General features: G+C 36.9%; 1 protein-coding gene across 1 annotated transcript; it reads left to right on the top strand.

The window, feature by feature from the left end:
- Positions 1 to 7,949: 7,949 nt before the first annotated feature.
- On the top strand, positions 7,950 to 9,796 carry LOC103445795 (probable BOI-related E3 ubiquitin-protein ligase 3). Its single transcript, XM_008384849.4, has 3 exons — positions 7,950 to 8,468; positions 8,584 to 8,959; positions 9,090 to 9,796. The coding sequence occupies exons 1-3, from the start codon at positions 8,413 to 8,415 to the stop codon at positions 9,720 to 9,722; spliced, it is 1,065 nt and encodes a 354-aa protein (XP_008383071.3). The 5' UTR covers positions 7,950 to 8,412; the 3' UTR covers positions 9,723 to 9,796.
- The last annotated feature ends 1,755 nt before the right edge of the window (positions 9,797 to 11,551 follow it).

Genomic DNA, 11,551 nt, shown 5'->3' on the forward strand with positions numbered 1-11,551 from the left:
GCCTTGTCTTATATTCTTCTCATTAGTCTTTAATTGAAAAAAAAAAGAAAACAAACTAGTGTCTATTTGTGGTCCAACGTTTTTAATTAAAACTAAACTATCGTGGTTAAGCAGCCTGAATTATGCCAAAGAAAACTCGGGAAGATCGAAGATTAGGATGCCATGCTATATATGCCTTGTGACTCTGTCTGTACGGCCTGCCCTGCTGGCTCATGCAACATTATATCATACGAAAGAGATAATAACATTAACCATGTGGGTTTGTGTGAAATTACTATTTAATTAAGTCTCTGAATAATATTATATTTGTGCTAAACAAGGTTAATTGTTGTTAATATAGTGTACTCATTAAAAGAACCAACAGATTAATGAAAAGTTGTTAATAATGTCAGATTATGCCTCCTCAAATCTTCCGCAAATGAGAGATTATGTGCAGGATCAAAGTTGCGGAACCCTAGCTTGTTGGCTACTTTAATTCATTAACTTAGTGGCAAAGCTTTTGGTCACTAATTAAATGACACATCTGTTTGTCATTTTGTCTCCTTGATTGAAGTTACTTTTTCCGCCCCTTTGCATAAGTACTTGGAAAATGTTGCAAACTATTTTTTAAGAGTCGTGTTGTCTTGACCTTCTGGCGGCCTATGATTTATAATCACTTTCCGTTCGATTTGATATTAAGAATAGAGATTCAAACACTAAATACATATTCATTTATTCGTCATTTTATATGAATCTAAATAACTTTAATTCTTTTGGACGATATTGAATCGAAAAATGAATAGTCATGTATCACTTGAATCTAAATAACTTTAATTCTTTTGGACGATATCGAATCGAAAAATGAATAGCCATGTATCACTTGAATCTAAATAATTCTTTTGGATAACTTTAATTCTTTTGGATGATATTGAATCGAAAAATGAATGGCCATATATCACTTGATTACCGAGTGACTAAAATAATATTTCTAATTTAATTAAGTAAAAGAAAACTATAGTTGCTTAACCGCGATGATGCAATTTACGTTGACGATATCGTTCTATTCAATAATAATGGGTGGCAATAATGAATGCCATTGTCACCCCGTTGTCTTGCATTAAAAAAACTATATTATTTACATAATTTTATGGGAAAGGTACATCTTCGATGTCTTGGTACGATGATTTGATAGCATCGAATTATTAAGGAGGTAGAGGGGGTAGGGCATGGCCCTTTGGGGTTTAGATAAATCAAGAAGGTAACGATCCATGTGGAGACAGTTTGTGGAATAAATATAAATATATATATATATATATATATATATTATAGTACATCATATTTCCTAGCTATCTTTAAATATAAATTTATGCAACTTTTATTTTCTAGACAAAAATTCATCTCGTTTTAAACATCTAAATTTGAAATAAACTGCCATCTAAACAAATAAATACCTATTATTTTTAAAATATTTACAATTTCACCACAACACCCTAATTGTGTTGATGAATTTAATTATCCACCATAATTATGGTAAATAAGTGATTTATTATTACAAAAGTATCTACTTTATACTTGTCTTGCCATTATTTGTTCCATTTCTTATATGTGTTTGACAATCACTGTAGATAAATTATTTTGCATGTATTCATTAGGCACATATGTTATTATTATATCTGTGTGAAATAAATTACCTATATTTTAAAGTAGAATATAGGTAATTAATTAACTTTGAATCAATTGGCTATGAACATCATTTTATTTTGTAGGTAAATAATTTTGCATGTATTGTTACATATACTAGGCACATTTGTTATTCTTATGTGTTGTTTGCAATCAATCAACATTCATTTATTCTGTAGGTAAATTACAAAAGTATCTACTTTATACTTGTCTTACCATCATTTGTTCCATTTCTTATATTTGTTTGACAATCATTGCATGTAAATTATTTTGCCTGTATACATTAGGCACATTTTGTTATTATTATATATGTGTGAAATAAATTACGTATATTTTTAGGTAGAATATAGGTAATTAATTAACTTTGAATCAATTGGCTACAAAAAATCCTTTTATTTTTTATGTATATTATTTTGCATGTATTATTACATATACTTGGCACATTTATTATTATTATGTGTTGCTTGCAATCAATTAAGATTCAATATTTATTCTGTAGGTAAATTATTTGCATGTATTATTATATATGTTAGGCACGTTTTGATTTTATTACTGTTGACCTTAAAAACTACCAAGCCTACGTGGCGCGCAGGCCAAGTAACTAATGAGCTAACTACGTCATTCGGTTGTGTGCGAGGCGTGCCAACTCTCCGGCTGAGCTCGGCCGGGGAGTAAATTTATTGATGTCGCTTTGAGTGCGCTGCTGACTTCTTGATCTTGCGATTGCGGCCGAGGAAGGAACACATCTCGGCCTTCAGGATCTAGAGCTTGAAGATAAGGTTGCTAGTTCTGCGAAGTTCACAAATCGTCGATACCGGATTCGGTCACAGTGATTTTATTCATAAAAGTATAAGCACGCTGAATCGACACCAAACTATATAGGCACAAGTACTCAAAGCAAATGTGCGTCTTAATCGTAAACGTAGTTCGGCCGTCAGAATGTCGAACTCTAAATCCCACTTGTGAGTATCCAATCATAAAACAACTCGGCGTTCAATGCGCCGAGCCCAGTAATCTGGAACACCTCACTTCGCTAAGAAGGCTAATGAGATGACCTCTGTCAATAAGGATTCGAAAACCCTTCTTGACCAAGACTTGGATAAATAATCAGTCGACCTCGACGCAGTGCTGTTTATCCAAATTGAAAGTGCTTCGCGATCAACTAATTCTATGGCAACAGTGTTGTTTATCCAAACTGAAGGTGTTCGCCGATTGCCTTCACAATGTTGTTTATCTAAACTAAAGATGTGTCGGCGAAAAAAGAAAATAAAAATCTCAAGGTTGTTGAGAGGTTTCACATAGAGCGAGAGTTTGCGCAGGGCAGTTTGTGTGTTGAGTTGGAAGGGCTTTGAATGATGCATCCCCTTCTTATTTATAGCAACCACTCTCGTCATGGCCAAAACAGAACTATACTCGGATTAGGATTCTTTATCCTAATCTCACCAAGACTTGACCAATCCTACCTCCATTAGGACTTTGAACCAAACTCTTTATCCGACCACATTCACTTCTCAAATCTCAGCATCCTCATCCTATTGAGACTCCTTAGTATACTAGGATTCGACCTACCTCATCAATCCGTCTTAGACTAGGGTTCGACCGATCTTAACCAAGCGGCCCATAACAACTGGAATTCACGATGGTTCTAGAATTATATTGTCAGGCCGAGAACAACTCCTTACTCGGCCCACACAAATATTTTGAGCCCAAACAATTACATATATGTGTATATGCAAATAACTTAATTAACTTTTGAATCAAACATTATTTATTTATTTATTTTGTCGGTAAATTATTGTGCATGTATTATTTTACTTGGAATTTATATTGTTATTTTATATATGTAAAATATTGGTAATTTTGAATAAAATAACATTTGTATATTTGTGAAAAATACTAATTTACCTGTTACAATAATTTGAAAAGGAAAAAAAAATGCTTATTTTTACATAAATGTGAAAACAACTATATAAGGAATCAAAACTCTAATATCATGTAATTTTTGTTATTAATATGCATTGAAATCATGACACTAAAATTTTTCTTTTCCAAATCTGCATAAACATTTCAAAACGTTTAATTGAATGAAATTATATAAAATAAATGTAGATAACAAGTAATAGACCCAATGCCAACGATATTAGGGGTAATTTAGACATCCAAAAATACCAATTTTGCCAAGTCATACTTAATTATGGATGTTGCTTGGTTGGAGGCTAGTCATTGGATTTTTATTAAATTTTTTTACAATTATGGGTTTTAGTTAATGAAAATTGAATTACAAGGGTATACTCATATTTTGAGTATATTTTATATTCATTTTTCTTATATGCATATCGACCACACAAGCTAGTAGGTATCTCTTTGCATATGTTAGCATGCTGGGGTTTCGTAACATTTACACATTTTTCTTTGCCTAACTAATTAAGAAGAAATGTGCCATGATCTAGGTGATGTGGAGGAAGAGTAGGATGTGAGACAGATTGGTCAGCGAAAGCCAATTTTGAATGAGAGTTCATCTTTTTATTATAAACTATGTAATTAGGGATTCTCTCTTGCAACTATTTTATTAATCTACTTATGTCATTCACAATAGCGATTTTAGGGGGAGTAAGAGGTTCAATCGCATGGAATCCTAAAATAGTTTTGCCATCTAACTATATATTGATATATATATATATATATATGGGGACATACATTTGACACTTATTTTTTAAGGACCACTTTGTAATTTAATTCAGCTATCTGAATTGTTTATATTTTAGTACATTATTCAAAGACTATCGTTACAAAAGTTAGACAAATCTAAAATCATGAAAACATTTATTTTTCTTGAAAAATATGAAAACAAATTAAAAGCGCTTAAAAACTTTGAGTTTTAACGATAAAGACAAAATAAAGGGTAAAATGAATAGTATCAGGATTGACATTTTAGTGTAAAAATATGATTTTCCGTTAAAGTGAACAGTACCAGGAGCTTTTCGTTAATGTTCCCAATGTTTTATCCACATATCTTGTGACTTGAAATGAGATTTCTCACTGTAAATTTTTTCCTCAATTTAGTGTAAAAATGTAACATAGGAGACTAAATTATAACATAACTACTGAGCATCTCTCTTTAGATCACTTATGAGCATCCATCAACTATTATTGGTATCTTCATGCTTTTCTTTAGGGTCAACATCGTGACCACCTACAAAGTTGCATCCTTATTAATCCAATCTTAGCAGCCACGTTTTTCCTAAATTAACAAAACTTGACTAGTAATTCATAATTATGCGGAAATAATACCGAGCAATCTCAGGGAATTAAAGCGCAAACTGGATAAGTCCGAAATGGAACAAATTTGATTCACTAGGCTCTACATTTTATACTAATTTTGTCAGATAAAGCTTGAACTTTTAAAATTCAGAAAAATTAGTTGGGATTGATTGGCATGCTGTCAAATGTAGATTTGGTCACGATGCATGCTTAAAATGGAAGGAAATATTTTAGATGCAAAAAGTATGGCTCTAACATGGGAAGCAATAAATTAATTCTAATTGATTTGTAATATTTTCTTTAAGTTTTAGAAAATAGTAGATTGGAAAATGCCCAAGTCTATAGCAGTTCCGATCTTCTAGACTCAATGATCCAAGGAAATTGTAGTCACCTATCGTGCTAATTCTAACCAATAGTGAATGACAAAGTAAAACAACAAAAGTTAAATGAACATTTATTCTCATCCACTGTCCACCGCTAAATTAAGATAAGCTCAAACGTTATGTCACGTGAAAACATAAAGGATGCGAGGTATATTATGCAACAAAATATTCGGTTGGTTTTGTCTAAGGAACCAATATTTGATGCACTAGCATTTGTAGGAAATGAACATTCGAAACACCAATAACATTTGCAGAAGATGAACCCTTATCCTCAAACAGCTAAAAGTTTTCACAAAAGCGATGGAATTGTATTTATCAAGTTGATGTGGTACCAAAAAATATTTAATAAAAAAATAAAGTATTTTTATTGGTTGTTGTCAAATTTTGAAAATTAAAGCTTAATTGTAGCCTATAGAGACGTGAACATTATGATTTTTTATACGTAGCCTTCTTCTTTTGTCAAATTTTATTACACTTATATTTTTTGTCAATCAAATTTATTATACACGTGAAGATATTTGAATCCGAATGCGTGACACTTTAATATAAGGATTTGTGTGAAACAAATTGTGCTTGGACTATGTGCTGTTTAATTTCCTATACATGTACGTAGACACGTCATATTATGCAAGTTTCACTTCACATTGATTTCTAGAGACTCGGAATAACATTTTGCGTGACGTATATTGACAAAAGATAAAAGGATTCGGTTATAACTCTAATTTTAATTGAATAGGCAAACAGATTTTCAGAAATAGCGGTAAATATTAAAAATTGTTGCCCACACTTGTGCGACTGGTAGTTAAGATCTCACGTGCATGCACAACACACGTGGACATGTATGACGAATGAAAATAAAACGTCCTTACCGTTGCGTATATATATTTTATGATAACCTAGACACGCACCAGTACAAATTAAAATGAATTTGATTAATTCACATGCTAACGGCTGACGACTATCGCATGTGCGTTGACACACATAAACATTATACGAATTTAGATGAGTTCGATTCACATGCATTAACATTTGGCAATTACAAGTATGTGCGTAGATAATTACGCATGACCTACTAAAGACTAAGATCAATTGAATGGGTGTGATGATTGGATTGGGGTGGTTGCAGGAGAGTTAGTGTGGAGCGACAAGCAGCTAGCAAAAGCCTCTTTTTCTTTTTTCGGTTTGACCTAATTAGATAAATAGTTTTCGTGGTAATGTATTAGTTGGAAGGTAGCTCTTGTAGTGAAAAAAAATTGGAGTTAAACTTTTAGTAAAATCCATTAGGATTTAAGCTCAAAAATTAAAATGTCCCTTATCTCAACCCATTAGCCATGACTCCACTCTCACAATCAAGCTTCCTTCGCTGCCAACCATCACTTGGAAGAACTTGACGGTTGCCTTTTCTCCATGTCTGGCACTTGGGATGCTAACGGCTGGAGGAAAACACAAGGAAAATGAATTCATCTCTTCGTACATTTCTACCATATTTTTTGCTCTGAAATACTAAGCTTTAGTTCCCCAAAAAATAAAAAAAAATAAAAAAATAAAAAAAAAACTGAAGGAACAATTTCACATGGAGAGCGAATATAGAGCCGTGGGAGAGAAAATGAAAGGAGAATTTAATGAATTAAAGACGGGCTAAGACTCTACTTCTAACAACACAGATATTATCTCCAATTTGGTTATCGCATCAAGTTTTGTTTAATAGAGAAAAAATCACAAATTTATGAAGACTTTGATTCGTTGTTGCTCTGATTTGGTTGGAATTCAAGTTTGTTCTTGGTTAGATTGAACCAGTAAGTTTTTGCAACCACATCAATGAGAAAATGGAAATGATGTCCACGTGGCAGATACAGTCCGAAGCTGGACCAAACAAAGCGAAACGTACCATGCTATGCGCATGAGTAAAAATAGAAACTGCCAAATGGGCCCACCCTCCCAGGCGTACCACCCGTACTCCCCCAACGTCCCCCTTTAATTAATGAATCACACAGGCCTATGTATATGGTAATTGACCTTTTTTGATATTTTACTTATTTTAGGTATTATTATTTTAGAATATTAAAAAATATAAGATTATTATTTATTTAGTTTTAGCTTTGTGATTGACAAAAGTCAGTTCGGTGGTCCCCGCAAGTCCACGCTGGCCCCTCGCACGTGTTCGAAGGGATGAGTGTTTGTCGTGTTCCCTGCCCACCCGGCCCCACACGTGCTGCAGCTGCGGTTGTAAATTCACTGAATTTTTTATGGGTAAAAAGAGAGAGGCAGCCAGGCTCCGTAGGGTGACTTGGCGTTTTGGAGTGTAGCTTGGCCTACGTGGCGGCCCCTGGCATTCCGTCCCGTGGCGGGCCCCAGTAGGCAAAGTACTGCGTGGCAGATGCCCTGCCCACAATGTCAGTTATCAACATCACTCTCTCTATTTTTCACTTGATTAATCACCGACGTAAATAGTAATTAATTATTTCTGACGAGGAGTACCGGAAAACAGATACGGGGAAGCAGCGGGTTTGGCGTTCCGGATACGCCCCTCAGTTTTCGCTGAAATTACGGACTGACCGGATCTCTGTTACTGTGTTGGATGCAAATTAGGAGTCGAGTAAAACAAGCACAATACGGAAGGGTCTTTCTGGTAACCGCATCCCAATATAGACAAAACGGTCAAAATCCATATATATCTCTGATTCTCTCTCTCTCTCTCTCCACCTTTTTTTACCTATACTCTCCCACACTGCACTTGTTTTTTTTTTTTTTTTGGGTTTATCTTTTTAATTTAATTAATTTAATTTTCGCCCCCTTTTTTTTTTATAAACCAAACCAAGCCCTAAATAAAACCCCCCATCCAGACCTGCCACCTCTATTGCATGCCCTTTTATTAATTTCCTCCTCACACTTGTTCTCTTCCTCCCCTCTCCTCTCCTCTCCTCTCTCCTCTCTCTTAAAAAGCACCAAAAACCCATTAAACCAAACCCAAACAAGAACCACTGCCAAACTCCATAACGCTTCTCTCTCTCCCTCTCTATACATATCGACACACCAATTTACAAAACCGAAGAAAACGCTTCCTTTGCTTCCTCTGCTTTCTTCTCCTTTCTTTTCACCATAAAAGTCCATGGCTGTTGAAGCCCGGCATCTCAATCTTTTCCCTTCCCAACTCATACCCAACAGGTACTTTTCACAATCTCTCATCTTTTTCTCTGTATTTTATCATCTGGGTCTGTTAATATTGATGTTTCGGGGCAAAAAATTGATTGGTTTGTTATTATTTTTTTGTTGTTTTCAGGGAAATGATGAACCAGATTCAAGGGAACTCGAATCTTTACAATACTCAGATTGGGTACGGAGTGCCGTTATCCACCGGAGGACTGGCGGGGGAGGCTCTGCTGCCGACGTACAACTCCGTGATCGCCGATTCGATAATGCCGCCGAAGACTTCCGCCATGAAATCCGACAGCGGCCTCACCTACAACGTTCCGATCACTCTCCCGAGAAAGCGGTCCAGAGACTCGATTGGCAACGGCATCAGCCCTTCGTTTTCGCACCCGACTCCACCCTTAACCAACTACAAGAACTGCGGGGCTTTCTCTTTTCTCGGCGAGGACATATCTCTGCACGTGCAGCAGCAGCAGTTCGACGTCGACCGTCTCATTTCCCAACACGTAAGTACCAAAATACAGAGCTTAGAAATTACGACGGATTTGGTGTTTGGTGTTTGGTGTTTGATTATTTGATGGGTATTTTGTATTCGGTTATGTTGATCTGGGATGCGTTTATTTTTCGATTTTGCAGATGGAGAAGGTGAGATTGGAGGTCGAGGAGAAGAGGAATCGGCAGGCGCGGCGGATAATAGAGGCCATTGAGGTGGGGGTGGTGAAGCGGCTGAGGGCAAAAGAAGAAGAAATTCATAAAATTGGGAAGCTGAACTGGGCGCTGGAAGAGCGGGTCAAGTCGTTGTGCATGGAGAATCAAATATGGCGCGACCTCGCTCAGACCAACGAGGCCACCGCCAATGCCCTCCGCACCAACCTCGAGCAGGTCCTGGCACACCAGGCCAAGGACGACGACAACAACCAAAACGACGCCAACGCCGCCGCGCTCATGGACGACGCCCAGTCATGCTGCGGAAGCAGCGGAGGCGACGAAGGCCGAAACGACGGAGTCGTGGGGTTAGATGGGTGGCGCACGGTTAAGGGTACTACTAGTACAAATGGTACGGAGGGTCCTGGCGGGGAGGAAGGTACAAGCGGGGGATGCAGGTCGAGTACAAGTAGGTGGTGCAGGAGTTGCGGGACGGAGGAGGCCTGCGTGTTGCTTTTGCCTTGTAGGCACCTTTGTTTGTGTACGGTGTGCGGATCATCGCTGCACACTTGCCCCATCTGTAAATCCACCAAGAACGCTAGTGTGCATGTTAACATGTCTTAGATCAAATTAATTCACCTCAAAAAAAAAAAAATACAAATGTTCATCAATACAAATCTGTTCTTCTTTTCTCTTAATTTCTTTATTATTTTTCTTGTAAGTAATTAATAATTAATTTCTTGGGTTCATAGGTTGGCTTCAAATCCTTGGATTAATTCACATTTACCTCACTTTAGAACTCAATTGACACCGCAGCAGTTGCAACTTTATGAGTTAAAAAAAACCACAGAAAACAATTTATTTTTCATGGTATAAAGAAACCCACCAAAAAATTGTACTGTCCTGAAAAACAGAATCGACTACAATAATTACATGAATGTAATATAAATATCATTTGAACGTTAGTTATAATTTATGTGAATACATGTGTTTTACGCTAGTGGAATGCAAATTTCAACCCTTCCAATTTTTTGTTTGCATTGTTTATTGTTTTTCTAAATTATATAGTTTTAGTTTTGGATAGAAAAATGGATAATGTGGCGCATTTTAGCAACAGGCGCATTTTAACCAGTAGATGCGATGCGCATGTTAGCGAACGGTGGCTAAGAGTTGTATGTGGGGACCGCTGACGTGGGGGACGTGATACGTTGTATTTCGTTGTTTGTTTTAATCCGCGGGGGAGAAGGGGAGGGGGTGGTGTCGCCGCGCGTCTACCCCTGCTGCTATTCTATCTAGACCAACTAGGTAACCGGAAACGGTGGGGCGTAGCGGGCACGCGCGACTTCCGAAGCGTGGGGTCAACGAGAAAGGGAGCGAGGAAAGGGACAGGTGTGAGGCAAAAGGTGACACGTCGGACGTGCGCGCGCAAATGTTGCTGTGGCAATAGCACTCATCACTGCCTGCAACGGCAACTACTTCTGAAAAGTATTAAAATAATAAATAAATTAATTAAAAAATGGAAAAAATTTGGGCAAAAGTAGGAAAAAGTTCAAGAGTGGCAACATCATGGGCAACAATTTCGTGCGTAACCGAGACGACGACGTATAAGCAGAAATATCGTGGATACTGGGGCACAATAAAAACTGTTGGGATTCCCGAAGCCTGGTGTTGGTTGAACGAGGCGTGTCCTACGCACGTTACTATGTGACTCTCCTTGGTCGCTTTCATATACTGACAACAAGATAATCACATTGCCCTCTGCCCCTCCCCTATTGTTTTCCTATTTCCTTTTAATTATTTAATGCTTTAATTTTAAGGTGAATTTGGAATTACACCTACGAATTTTAGGGTACCGCTAAAGACAGAAGAGGTTGTGGGAGGAGAGAGAGGGGGGGGGGGGGGTCGTCCTAGTGAACGAAGGGTGGCCCTGCCTTGGATTGGAAGGTGAGGCAGTGGAAGAGAAATGAATGTGGTTTGTGCTGAATTTGGCAATGCAAGCTGTTGGGTTTTGGGTAAATTGGTAACCATAAGTGGTCCACCTTAGTGTAAGTTGGTACAATCGTCCTATTAAATGTTAAGTCTCTAGGGTAGGATAGGACTCGATTTGATCTGATTTGATCATGACGATTATTAGTCATGCGTTTTATTAGAATTCTATTGATTCGATAAATTTAATGGTTTTTGTATGTTATAAGCGTTTCAATTTTTCTCTGCTGAATTGTCTTACGTTATAGTGAGATAACATAGTTGAGCATTGGAACATTACCCTAAAATTGGGTTATGCCAAAATTAGAAAATATTAATTAAGAATTAGGTTGTACTTGGACATGGGGGTTTTGATGAACGTGAGGGGCACGTGACATGTAGGTGGTATTTTCCTTTTCAAGATGTGGGGAAAATAAAGTCAATGATAAGATAAGCAGTGTGGGAATTGGAATTTTGGGATATAAAAA

Source organism: Malus domestica, chromosome 10 (assembly GCF_042453785.1).
Source record: "Malus domestica chromosome 10, GDT2T_hap1".
Lineage (NCBI taxonomy): Eukaryota > Viridiplantae > Streptophyta > Magnoliopsida > Rosales > Rosaceae > Malus > Malus domestica.